The 12,185-nt window shown below is 58.2% G+C and overlaps 2 protein-coding genes and 1 long non-coding RNA gene across 6 annotated transcripts; 1 reads left to right on the top strand and 2 right to left on the bottom strand.

Moving 5' to 3' along the window:
* Positions 1–525: 525 nt before the first annotated feature.
* CLDN15 (claudin 15) lies at positions 526–7,610 on the bottom strand. Of its 4 annotated transcripts, XM_038539203.1 has the most exons (7): positions 6,197–7,610; positions 5,393–5,847; positions 3,262–3,367; positions 2,555–2,719; positions 1,517–1,598; positions 1,308–1,424; positions 526–1,120 (listed from the first exon to the last, which is right to left on the bottom strand). In XM_038539203.1, the coding sequence occupies exons 2-7, from the start codon at positions 5,607–5,609 to the stop codon at positions 1,076–1,078; spliced, it is 732 nt and encodes a 243-aa protein (XP_038395131.1). In that variant the 5' UTR covers positions 5,610–5,847; positions 6,197–7,610; the 3' UTR covers positions 526–1,075. The 4 variants fall into 4 exon arrangements, with proteins under 4 accessions (XP_038395131.1, XP_038395133.1, XP_038395134.1 ...); XM_038539205.1 differs by lacking the exon at positions 6,197–7,610 and having other exon boundaries at positions 2,555–2,650; positions 5,393–6,190; XM_038539206.1 differs by lacking the exons at positions 3,262–3,367; positions 6,197–7,610 and having other exon boundaries at positions 2,555–2,650; positions 5,393–6,188.
* LOC119872142 lies at positions 1,271–2,348 on the top strand. Its single transcript, XR_005360560.1, has 2 exons — positions 1,271–1,399; positions 1,800–2,348. It is a non-coding gene; the product is annotated as an uncharacterized LOC119872142 (long non-coding RNA).
* A 155-nt stretch (positions 7,611–7,765) lies between the features above and the next one.
* On the bottom strand, positions 7,766–11,549 carry FIS1 (fission, mitochondrial 1). The gene is made up of 5 exons (XM_038539207.1): positions 11,389–11,549; positions 10,372–10,504; positions 8,923–8,999; positions 8,374–8,479; positions 7,766–8,071 (listed from the first exon to the last, which is right to left on the bottom strand). Exons 1-5 carry the CDS (start codon positions 11,431–11,433, stop codon positions 7,974–7,976), a joined length of 459 nt encoding a protein of 152 aa, XP_038395135.1. The 5' UTR covers positions 11,434–11,549; the 3' UTR covers positions 7,766–7,973.
* Between the last annotated feature and the right edge of the window lie 636 nt (positions 11,550–12,185).

The following is a 12,185-nucleotide window of genomic DNA, read 5'->3' as shown; positions in this document are numbered from 1 at the left end:
TGGGCCTAGGGTACAGTCCTAGCCCCCCTCCTTCCAGCAGGCGCCAGGCTTCTTTTTTTTTTTTTTTTTTTTCCAGGCCTTTCTCTTGTGGCCTCGTTCTCCTGTCTCCAAGCCAGTCCGTGACCCAGTGCGGAGTCCGAGTTGGACACCACGGAGTCACCATGCACACAGCACCGATACGCAAGCCTCCGTGGAGAGACATTCAGAGCCTTTCTGGAAGTCCTCATTGAATTTTCCCCAGGAAAATCTGCCTGCACCAGACCTGGCTGATTTAACACACAATTTCAAAGGGTTTGTCAATTTGTGATGTCCACTCTTAGACACAGCTAAAGGGACTCTGCTCAGGGTCAGCTGTCTCCTTGAGGAAGGTCGAGAGAAGAGAATGACTTGTTATCTGAGGCTGGCCAGGGGAAATCTCTGCCGCTTCCAGCTTCCTAGAGCTGTGTCTTCCTCGGTCTGCTCCTTGGGGACTCTCGTCGGTAATTCGGAGTGCCACACTCTTGAAATCACTTGCAACCGCTTCTCTCTTTTTCAGATGAGACAGTCCAGAGGTGACAGAGGGACAGGTGCAGCCTGGGGTCCAGAGACTGAGACGACCCTGGGGGCCACCCCAGTCACCCATTGCTTGGCCAGCCACTTCCTGTCACACTCCATCCCTGGACAGTTCATAGTACAAATTTATTTAAGCATGTGTTTATACAGAATACAAACCGTCGGGGACGCCTCCGCCCCCTCAGCCAACCAGCGCCCAGACCCAGAAGGTCCCGCCCCAGGAGTCTGAGCTGAGTTCTCAGGAGGCGGGATCTTGGCCAGGCGGAGGGGGCGTGGCCGCGGCGGGAGGCGGAGGGGGCGTGGCCGCGGCGGGAGGCGGAGGGGGCGTGGCCGGAGCTGGGCGTGGCTTCCGGGCGCGGGGCGGAGTCGGGGCGTGGCCCGCAGCCGCGGTCAGCGCGGCCTCGCTCGGCTCCCGGCAAGGCGAAGGGAAAGGGGTCCACCGGCGTCCTACACGTAAGCGTTCTTCCCGTATTTGCCAAAGGTGCTGTCGCCTTCTTCGTCCGAGGCCGCGGGGCGCAGGCGGTCAACGAGGCCGGGGGACCGCGCCGCGGAGGCATCGTAGGGGAGCCTGGGTCAGCGGGGCCTGGGTCAGCGGAGGCGCGCCCCCCATCCCGGCCGCCCCCCACCTCGGCCGCCCCCGCCCCCGCCGCCCCCCACCCCGGCCGCCCCCGCCCCCCACCCCGGCTGCCGCCCCCCATCCCGGCCGCCGCCCCTGCCGTCCCCAATCCTGGCCGCCCCCGCCGCCCCGCCCTTACCTGGGGGCCGGGGTCGCGTCGGGAGCGCGGCAGCAGCCGGAGCCGAGGCAGACGCCGCCCAGGATGGCGAGAAGGGAGGCGCTCCAGCCCAGGTAGAGGGCGGGGCCCAGCTCGTACCTGGGGACAGGGACGGTGCGCGGCGGCGCTGGCTCGGGCCCGGCCGCGTCCCACCCACCCAAGGACCCCCAGGGCGGGGCTCCCATACTCACTTGGTCCCCGGATACAAAGGGTCGAAGAATTCCCGGGTGATGTTGAAGGCGTACCAGGAGATGGCCACCATCCCGCAGAATCCTGGGGAAGGAGAGGAGGGCCACGCTCCAGCCCCAGGCCCGGCGGGGGGGTGGGGGTGGGGTGGCGCAAGTCCAAGAGCAAGTTGCCGCCCCTCCCTAGGTCCTGGCCCTTCTGTCTCCTAGGGTCCCGAGGGCAGCCCCTCTTTCATGTCTAGTCTCCCAGGCTCTCCCCTGGTCCGTTCTTTATCCCCGACCTGCCTAGCGTCTTGATCAGAGCTGACTCACGTGGAATCTGCCCCATCCAAATCCTGCCCATCCTGGAAAGTCCAGCTGCCCCAGCAATTGTCTGCGAAGCTTGCCCTGATGCCTGTTGCTTCGGCCTCCCCAACCCCCACACCCTCCAGCCTGGGACAGGCCTTTGCCACTCAGGGCAGTGAAGGCGTGAGGCCAGTGAGACCCCTGGACTACTGTGAGACCTCCAGCCTTGGCCCTCTCCGGGGGCTCCTCCAGTAAGTCACCTGAGCTTTCTGAGCCTGTTTCCACAGCTGGGAGGAGGCCGTGCCCACCCTACTTCGCGGGCTTGTGGTGAGGCGATGGATGCGGGTGTTTTACAGACTGAAAAGATGGCCAGTCCTACAGTATCGTTCCTCTTTGCTGTGGGTTTGCACGTACACCCCTGACTCTGACCTTCCCAGGCTGGCTGTAAGCTCTGGGGGCAGATGCTCACTCACCTTTGGGGTCCCTCTCACACCTCATTCATACCTGGCTCCTAGTTGGTGCTCAATAAACGTTGCTGATGGATTGATTTGTAGTCAAGAGAGTTGGTGAGCATGAGTGAGGCTGGTGTGAGCAGGGGAAGAGGGAAGACTGGGCAGGGAGGGCAGGTGTCTATGTCACGGGGAAGGTGAGACACGCACTGGGAGTGGCAAGCTGGAGAGGACAGGGAATCCCAGGAAGCCCCCCCCCCCACACACACACACACAACGCAGGGCACACCCACCACCTTCCCCCAGTTACCAGCCAGTATGTGTAGGACCCCTGCGGTGGCCGCCAGCTTGGCCTTCCTGGAGAGCTCCATGCCCCCAATGTTTATGCAGCGCAGCCCCACCATGCCTAGGAAGAGGCCCAGGAAGCCCAGGAAGATGGCGGTGATCATGAGCGCCCGGCAGGCCTGGAGGTACCCTGGGGAGGTGGGGCGCAGCCATGGGTCCCTAAGCTGGCCCCTTCCCGCTCCACCACTAAACCAGCCCCTTACATACAACCAGCCCCTGTTTGGGTCTTAGCCCATAAAGGCCCTCAAGTCCTCTCCTTCCCCTTCAGGCCCTATTTGGCTGATGGGGTCTCCTTCCCAGGACCTCACCTCAGCGTCAAGGAATCTCAACCCTTGCTCCCCCTGCACCTGGCTTTGGGGCGCTTCATGATGGGTTTTCTCCCTGACACTGCTGACACTTTGGCCAGATGATGCTCTGTTCTGGGGGGTCATCTGTGCATTGTGGGACGTTCAGCAGCATCCCTGGCTTCTATTCATGAGGTGTCAGCAACAATCTGCCCCAAGAGGGACAATCAAAATGCTTAGACACTATCAAATGATCCCTGAGGGACAAAATCACCCCCAGCTGATAACACTGCTCTGTTAGGTCGCCACCACGCTCTGTTGTGAATTACAGAAATTGCACTCAAGCGCCCCAGCCCCTTGCCCACATCTGCTTCTCTCTGGGTCCCACCTGGTGCCTGGCACAGCCCTGGGCAGCCTGAACTGAGCTTTCTCCCGAAGCAACCAGCAGGGGGCAGCACTGGCCCATGAGTCACAGGATGAAGGCCATTTCTGATCTGCAAAGTGGGATACCTGGGCGCAGGAACAATCCAAGCCCGTCTAGTTCATGTTATGTTTGGTGCCTCAGATTCCCCTTTGTCAAAGCTGAAGGAAACAGCCAGCTTCGTTCCTGGTCCCCTTCCCCCTTCTCTGTCTTTGATAGTTGCCAAGCACTCCAAGGACCTTGCTCCCCTTCCCGGGTGGGGCCGCGCCACGGTGCTAAAGGAGAGGCTGGGTCCCTGCCAGGAAGATGTGAAGTGGCCCGGGGCTGGCGGTTGGGAGGAGGGACAAAGTTCCCTGGAGCGCGTTCTCACTCCCAGCCACTCCCTCTGGAGTTCCCGCCCTCTCCCCTGCCTCCTCTACACACACATTCATCCACGCCACTCTACCCACGACTCTACCCGGGGCTGACCAGCTCTGGGTCCCCAGGCAGCCAGGGTAGACAAGGGAGAGATTATTGATGGGCCCCCAGGGAGCAAGGGCTGGGCATGATTAAAAAATGAGAGTCAGGACCCCCTTCAGGACCAGAATCACCCTGGAAGTGTCGGCTACCTGGGTTCCAGCCCCCCTACCACCTGTGGGACTCTGGGCGGGTTAACGCTCGTCCTTGCGGCTTTCCAGTAAGACGAGGCCGCTAACCCTGGCACAACCAGGCTATCGTAGACAGCACTGAGGGAGGAACCCAGCACCATGGCTGGGACCCGGATGACCCCCCATACGGGGCAGCGTCCCCCCCCCCCCCCTTCGCCTCAAGAATGCTCCTACCGCTCCGTCAGCAGTTCCAAGCGGGGCCCTTCTCTGGCGGACAGGCTCACAGCAAAGGCCCCTCCTCAAACCACGGGGTAGGTGAGGGTGGGTGAGGGTGGGTGAGGGTGGGTGAGGAGGGAAGGGCTGTGGCTGCTGGGCTGGCTGCCTCCCAGGCCCCCTCTGGCCACCCAGCCTTCTGTGCTTCTGGCCTAGACGGTACTCAGCTTTATAGGGAGCTTTGGGGGGCACCTGCCTTAAGGCCTGGGAAGAGGGATGAAGGCATGACGCCCCCACTGCTGTCTCAGGAGATTCTGGGAACAGTGGGGGCCTAGAGACCCACACAGATCCCCTAACTTCTTAGAGCATCTCTGGCATTCCTGGGGGATTTCCAAACCCAGTGTTGGCGTTAGTTCTGTCCATACCCTGCACCTGCAGTACGGGACGAGAGCAAGATGGCTCTGATCTTCCCCTCTCGCTGTGGGGCTTGGGGCGGAAGGGGGACCCCCCTGGGGCATGCTGGTGGCTACTCCTAGGGTGAGCGGGAAGCAGGAAGATGCTACCACCACCAGGGGGAACCTTTCTGGGTCAAAAGAGCTGTAGGCTCCAGCCGCTTCAAAATACTACAAAAATACACTGCCTGAGAACACCAAACACACGCACAGCACACACCCCTACCTGCTTCCAGTGGATGCTGAGCTGCAGGGAGACTCCCTTTAAAAGGGCCCTTTAGAACTCACCATGGCAGTGGGACGGGTGCCCCCGCCAGAGCCTGAGGCTCTTAAGTGTCTCAACCCCAAGAACCCAAGACAGGGCACCCTCTGCATCCCACAAACCCCTGCATTCCCACCCCAGCGCTAAGATGCTGAAATCAGTCGTGTTTGTACTAGGCTAACACAACATGCTAACGTTCCGTATGTTTTATCCCAACACATAACCGTCCCCTGAGCCAGTGGTTACTCGGATTCTACAGGTGGGAAAAATGAAGCTCATTTTATCACCTGCCTGGGGCACAGAGCTAGCAAAGTGCACCCATCAGGCTGACCCTGGTGCCTGCACTTGTAACCACTAGGTGTGTCACATTAGGGCAGGGGGACACGTGGGATGAGGTCCCTACTGCAGTTCCAGAAAGGGGGCTGCCCCCAGCACTCCCAAGCACCTCCCAGCTTGATCTAGGCCTCCCTTACTAGTACAGTGCCCAAAGCCCGACCATGGGCAGCACCCACCCTCCCCAGGGGTCTCTCCCTCCCCCAGCCTCCTGCCACCCTCTACCCCCTGGAGCTCTCCCCATCCCATACCAGAGAGAGCCAGCAAGGACGGAAACTCCCGGCAGCTGTAGACTCCTAGGGAGTCGGTGGCACAGCTAAACCAGAGGTTCTCGAAGATGGTGTTGGTGGTGATGACGCTCCCGTGCACGGTGGACACTCGCCAGTAGCTGTTTGGCAGGGTCACCCCCAGCATCAGCAACCCCAGGGCTGCCATGAAGAAGCCGAAGGTCTCCACAGCCACCGACATGGTGGGATGCAGGGCCCTGGGGGGGCGCCTGGGGCCCCAGAGAAGGGGAGGGGCTGAGCCCCAGGGGAACTTGAGAAGCTTCGGCTAAGCTGGACTGCTCAGGCAAGCTGAAGAGAAAGGGGGGCCAGCGGCAGTCTGGGCTTCAGGTCTATCTCTTGGTTTCTGGCCCCGGCCCTCTCTCTGGCTCTTTGCTTCCCGGAAGGTCCGGGCAGAGGAATGAGCCTAGAGCACCAGGCAGCTGTTGACGAAGAGATGGAGGGAATAAACGAAACGGGCCAAAAGTCCACCCCCTCCCCCAGCCTCTGGGCTGCTCTGGGCTCCCCGCCCCAGGAGGGGGGCGGAGAGGACTTCTGGGAGTGACTAACGGATATGGCCAAGGAGGGGCCCCCATGGGAGGCGGTGGGAGCCAAGGGGAAGCATGTCTGACTCAGCTTTCATCGGGGGCCAGAACATGGGAGAAGAGGGTGACGGAGAGGCAGAGACAGAGTGCCCACAGACAGACCTCTGGTAGGGCAGCAGCTGAGGAGCAGAGCCACCCTCCCAGATGTTGGTGAGAAGAGTTTAAGAAATGCAAAAGATGGGGACACCTGGGTGGCTCAGCGATTGAGCGTCTGTCTGCCTTCGGCTCAGGGCATGATCCTGGGGTCCCACATCGGGCTCCCTGCATGGAGCCAGCTTCTCCCTCTGCCTATGTCTCTGCCTCTCTCTTTCATGAATAAATAAAATCTAAAAAGAAAAAAGAAACACAAAAGACCCAGGGTTTCCTTCCTCCAAGGAAGATGATGGTTGGATAAGGGAACAGGGTATCTGGGAGAAACCCACTGCCCTGGAGTCCAACCAACCCAGAATCAAACCAGACCCACCATTTACCAGGGACCCAGGCGTGCAGTCAGCCCTGTGCTGAGATTGTTTCTGCTTCTGTGAGCTAGAACCAGCTTCCTCGCCTGTGACCCCAGATCAAAAGCTCCTGCAAGTTGAAACGCTCCCTCCTCGGTGACCACCCCGGGTCCGGGTACTGCAGGCCTGGGCTGAGGCCACCAGTGGGTTGCTTCCCCCCTTGTTGTGCTGATCTTTGACTCTCGGCACCGAGCTTGATCTTACTGCCAAGGGCCACTGAGGAGGATAAACCACAAGCCCAGAATGTGATCCTATGGGTAATCTAAGCTGCTCGGTTATCAGAACTGTCATCAGCTCTATTAATTACGATGGATTCAAAACCTTCGGGTCCCCACCCCAAGCCAAGGCTAAGCACCTGTCCCGGTGTGGACAGTATCATTTCCTACCCCTAGGCCAAGCCAGGGCAGCTCTGCTCTCCTGCAAGCACAGCAGGGGCTCAGTCTCCAGGGACAGGGGACGGAGGCTACCCCCAGGCAGCACCACATCACTTGGCCAAGTGTATTCCCCCACCCCATGGCCCCCCTCTCGGTGTCAGGCTCCCCTGAGCTCCCCTCAGGTGCCTCCTCAATCCCTCCAGGCTAGGCTGGCTTGGCTGTGGAACGAGAGGTATGCAGTGAAGCAAGACAGGCCCACGCTGAGCCTGGCACGAGGCGGGTGTGGGGCCAAGCAGGCTGGGTGGGGACTGGGTCCCGACCTTCCATCTCTGAGCCTACAGCTGGGATGTCCTAAGTTCGTAAACTTTTCTCCAGAACTCTGATGACCCCATGCCAAATGCCTATTCCTGCCTCTGGGCAGCAGCCCCTCCCCTAAGGGGACAGGGGTGGGAGTTGGGTGGTGGGGAGGATAGAGGGGGGGACAGGGAGGGGGCCACAGGAAGACAAAAGGAGGGAAGGGCGGAGGTTTTGGCGGAAATGGAGTGGGGGCCCCCCTGGTGTGGAAAAGTCCACGTGCTGAGATGCAGCTGTGTGGGTCAAAGGAGACGGACACATAAATCCTGGCCTGTTCCCTCCACTCTGCCCTCCCGCCTCCACTCACTGCTCTTTCCTGGGATTCAAGCACCATTCGAGGCCTCATCCCTGTCTCGGTGCTGCCAGCTTTGGAGGTGGGGGGTGGGAAGAGGAAGGAAGGGTGTGGGGTCTGGGCAGCTTGGCAGACAAAGACGAAGCCCACACCAGCCACAGCAGGCAAGAAAGGACCCCGGGGCACCCCCACCCTTAGGCCTAGTGGAGCCCGCCCCTTCCTCAACACGGAAACAGCAGTTCCCAACCCAAGGCCCAGTTTTATTTACACTCATTCCGGAGCACATGGTTTGGGGCTGTTGGACAATTCTCTGGGGAAAGAAGAATGAAGGCCGGTGGGCAGTGACAGGGTATGGAAAGGACAGCAAGGATGGATGGGTCCCCCCTCTTCGACTGTCCTCTACAGTCTCCAACATATCCCTGGGCAGAGGTGGAGGTGTGGTCTCATTCAGGATTTGGACTTGGATACAGCAAGTCCGATGAGTCCAGCCAGGCCCGCCACGCCCAGGGCCATGCCTCCGACAATGGCCATGCCCACTAGTCCATCTAGGAAGGGAAACGGGAGACTGTCAGGAGCCCAGCACCCCCAGGAACCCTACCTGATGCTCCTCAACAGATGTCATGAGGTGAGGGGATCCAAGGCTTGGAGGGACCAAGAGGGAAGTGCTTGGTGGGGGGTGGGGGCGTGGGGTAGGGGGCTCATCTCAAGGGAAACCAGAGAGCCCAGGCCTGGGGGAAGGACTTGGACTTAACCAAGAGCCCAGCGGCACCCGGGGGTGATGACGGGGCCCGGCAGACAGGAGAGTAGGAAGTGTAGGAAGTGGAGGGGGCAGAGAGGAAGGGTTCACCTTTCTTCATGGCCTTGTCAATGAGCCGTTCCAGTTCCTTGGCCTGGTTGTTCTGGGGCTCTGTCTGTAGCAGCCCCCGCACATACTTTAGTGCCTTCTCATATTCCTGCACTCAGGGAAAACACACAGACACACACACCCTCAGTATTCTAGCACTCCTCCTGCCCATCCGAGTGGCCTTCCTTTTGCTGGCCCTGGGGGCTCCTCCCTCTCTACCTCCTCCTGTAGTCCAGCCCCACCCAACGGAGTAGAGTCCACAAACAATCCCAACTGTGTGGGGGTGATAAGATGGGGGAGATAACAACCCAAGGCTTGGGGTTGCACCCCAACCTGAGGTCACCTTGCTCCCCACACCCTTGGCAGTTGGATCCTTCGGCTCTCACTTTCCCTCAGTGACCTGGCCTGCCATCACCCTGCACCTCTGTACCCCCTGCCCATGGCCCTCTTCGGCCTTCCCAATGGCCAGGGCTCTCCCCTGGTGGAGAAATGAGAGGATGCCGGTGGCCCACCCAAGTAGGGAGGGGTAGGAAAAGGGGCAATCTGCCTTACCTTGAGCCGGTAATTCCCCACAGCCAGGTAGAAGACATAATCCCGCTGCTCCTCCTTACTCCCCTTGGGCAGCAGTTCTAGGGAAGGTGGGAAGGGAAGAGGGTGAAAACTACTTCTCACCTTTCCTAGTGCTTGTGTGTCAGGGACCCCTTCCACTCTCTGACTCCCTGTATGATCCGGGGAGAAAGTCACTGTCCTGAGCTTCCGTTTCAGTTCCAGTGACTCTCGACTTCCCAGTCGGACCTCTCAGGCAGTGTGGACCCAGGCTGCTGGACACCGGGGTGATCAACACCCTGATCTCAATACTGCCGTCAGCTCTGGTTCATCTCAGTAAACTGAGAGGAAATCAAGGCACTGGAGAAGCCAAAGGCATCTCGACTCACTTTGGCACCTGCTGTGCATTCTCACTGCCCTTGTTTGCTGCCCAGATTAGTGTTCAAGTAAGTCTGCACTCCCTCCCCCTTTAAAAAAAGCAACTTGAAACTCATCTTCAAAAAAAAAAAAAAAAGAAAGAAAGAAACTCATCTTCAATTAGCATTCCCTGAATGATGCAACCTGACTCTCTCCTAATTCAGGGACTTCTCATAGGCTTATGTGCTCAGTTGTATGCTGTGCAATGGGATCTGTGTGGCTAAGTAGTTTGGCAAGTGTTGACAAATCTTCCCAAGTGTCTGTCCTGTCTCCTCAACAGGACTGGCGATGCTTAGGAGACCACACCTACAGCTGTGCACTGCTCTGCAGGAAACCTGAAAAATCTGAATGAGCGAAAGGGGCAAACATAGGTGGAAGTGATTTGCATCAGAAAAGATTCTTGTTTTCATAGATTTACCATGGCCACCTTTTGGCTGTACACCATTTTAGTACATGATTACTGACCAAGAGAAAGGGGATGCAGGGCACAGAGAAATTTAAAGCTCATGTGCTGCGTACCTCTGACAAATGGTGACCCATCCCAAACCAAGGGGAAGTAGGATTCCAATAAAAAAAAGGACCATCTGCTCACAGGTTTTGGAGACTGTCTTCTGCACTTCTTCCACGCCACCCTCGTGAAAAATTTTCAACAGCTGCTGAATAAGCAACATGGTGGGGACAAGGAGCAAGGGACTGGGACACACAAGACAGGCGCTTCTAGTCCTAATTCAGCCACTAATTCATTAGCTGTGTGACCTCTAACAAGTTCCTTATGGTCAACTACCAGATCGCCTAAGTCCTGCTGGGACTGTCCTGCGCTGACTGGCAAAACAGGGATGAGGTGGTAATTAGCCAAAAGCACACTGGGAGAAGCCAGGCTAAGGGGCAGCCCTTTGTTGCAGGTGTTTATGGGAAACTAACTGTGAGGTGACTCCTCTAGGGTCCCATGTTGAAAAGGGATCCCAGCACTTTAGATGGAGGGAGTGAACGAGGCCATGGCGGCAGAGAAGGGGAGAGCCGCGTAGCCTAGCACCTCACCCTCCAGCAATGCGATGCCTTTACGGATGTCGTCGTTGTACTTGCTGCGCACCAGGCACCAGGCATACTCAAACTGCGTGCTCTTGGACACGGAGCCTGCTGCCTTCTCAGATTGAAATTTCTTTTCAAACTTCTGCCATAGGAGAGGAGAGGAGTCATTTAGAAATGAAGAGGCACGCCATTCTCTACCAGGCCCTGCGTGTCCATTTCCCAGTCACACCCCATCTTCCACAGTCTCTGCCACATTTCCCTCGCGGATCTTGACATCTGGCCTCCCAGGTTCTGCTACCTTCATCCCTTGGACCCAGACCCAGGCATCCTGCTTCTTAGCGGCGGGCTGTCTCCTTGGACAGTACCCCGGTCCGTGTCCCTCCCCCTAGTGGTACCGAGCGGAAGGGCCACCTGGTGGCGGCTCCAGGCACCGCTCCGGAACCAGCTGACCGGGAGCGGCTAAACAGTAAACATGCTGTCAGAACTGCTCAACAACAGCCCACGCGATCCCTCGTCGGTGGCTGCTTCCCCCAACCAGCCCCCTGGTCGGGTCTGGACCTTTTCTTATCTGCAAAATGGGAATTAAAACAGTGCCCACCTCCTAGAGCTACAAAAATTGAGATACGACCTGCAATGCATTTAGCACCGTGCCGCATTATATGAAACTTCAAGGTAGTCTCTATACTCTCCCGACACTAAAGGAATAGTGGGGTGGGGAGGGGGGAAGAAGGTGTCCGCACTCTGACCTAACTCCTGCACGAGCCCAGAACCTGTCAGCCTTTCCACGCCAGACAAGCAGGCCCTGAGTCTGGGGCGTGGTGGCCCGGGAAACTACAACTCCCATTAGGGTACGCGACAAAGTAGAACCACCGGGCAGGGGCAGGGCGCTGCAGAGGATGCCGGGAGCCGTAGTTCGGCTTCTCTAGGCTAAACTGATGCTGGGTAGAGGGTCTGGCCCCAACCGGACTCTCCTCGGGACCCGCCCGTCCGAAGGTTCCCTTTCCCTCCCTCGGGGCCAGGCCTCACCAGCAGGTCGTCCACAGACACCAGCTCGTTCAGTACGGCCTCCATGGCCGCCGCCCCTGCAATCCTCACACCTAAGTCGCTACTGTGCCACCGTCTCCATGGCCTACTGGCAGGGCTGGAGAGCCACTTCCGTCGTCCGGCGGAAGTAGGCCCCCTCCCCAGCGCAGAGCCAATCACCTCACGCAGCTGATGCCAAGCCCGCCCACTGCCGGTGGCGCCCCGCCCCTTCCTCCCAGCGCCGTCAGCGCACACCTTGGGGCACTAATGCGCACGCTCCGACCGGACCACCTTGTTCCCCCACCTGCCGACAGCTCTAAGTCCCACGTTTGTCCTCGCGGGTGCCGCGCGTGTGCCCTCCTCCACCGAGGCTGCCTTAATAGAGTTTGGGCCTATGTCTTGGTGGTTAGCCCTTGGGCTGGAAAAACAGAAAAAGGATGGTGGAGAACCTGGCATGATCTTGAAGTTTGGGGGATCACTTCCCCTCCGGCCTCACCCCCTCTAAGTCTAGGAAATTGGAGGCTACGTTACATTTGGGTGCCTGTCACAAAACCATAACCTGGTACCAAGGTTTTTAGGGCCTCTGCTGACTTACGAGAGGATTGACAACTGGACCTGTTAACCATACACCCAGAGACTGGAATACATATGAATAGGGGATACTATGGAAATCTTAAAATGTAAAATAAATAAATAAATAAATAAATAAATAAATAAATAAATAAAAATCTTAAAATGTGAATTTAAAGAAAAGCTGTTACCCCATTACTTGTAGAGATGGTCCAATCTTTTAATACTTA

This window comes from Canis lupus, chromosome 6 (genome assembly GCF_011100685.1).
Source record: "Canis lupus familiaris isolate Mischka breed German Shepherd chromosome 6, alternate assembly UU_Cfam_GSD_1.0, whole genome shotgun sequence".
Lineage (NCBI taxonomy): Eukaryota > Metazoa > Chordata > Mammalia > Carnivora > Canidae > Canis > Canis lupus.
The sequence above is the reverse complement of the archived record's forward strand: the minus strand, read 5'-3'. Positions and strand labels throughout refer to the sequence as shown.

Excerpts from the sequence above, each read along its gene's own strand:
- CLDN15 (XM_038539203.1), bottom strand. The coding sequence starts at position 5,609 with ATGTCGGTGGCTGTGGAGACCTTCGGCTTCTTCATGGCAGCCCTGGGG. Across the intron at positions 2,720-3,261 it reads AGGGCTGTGCCAGGCACCAG|GGTACCTCCAGGCCTGCCGG; the intron begins GTGGGACCCAGA and ends CCACCTCCCCAG. Across the intron at positions 1,121-1,307 it reads GACGCGACCCCGGCCCCCAG|GCTCCCCTACGATGCCTCCG; the intron begins GTAAGGGCGGGG and ends CCGCTGACCCAG.
- FIS1 (XM_038539207.1), bottom strand. The coding sequence starts at position 11,433 with ATGGAGGCCGTACTGAACGAGCTGGTGTCTGTGGACGACCTGCTG. Across the intron at positions 8,480-8,922 it reads TGGGGAATTACCGGCTCAAG|GAATATGAGAAGGCACTAAA; the intron begins GTAAGGCAGATT and ends CCCTGAGTGCAG. Across the intron at positions 8,072-8,373 it reads TGACAAGGCCATGAAGAAAG|ATGGACTAGTGGGCATGGCC; the intron begins GTGAACCCTTCC and ends TTCCCTTCCTAG.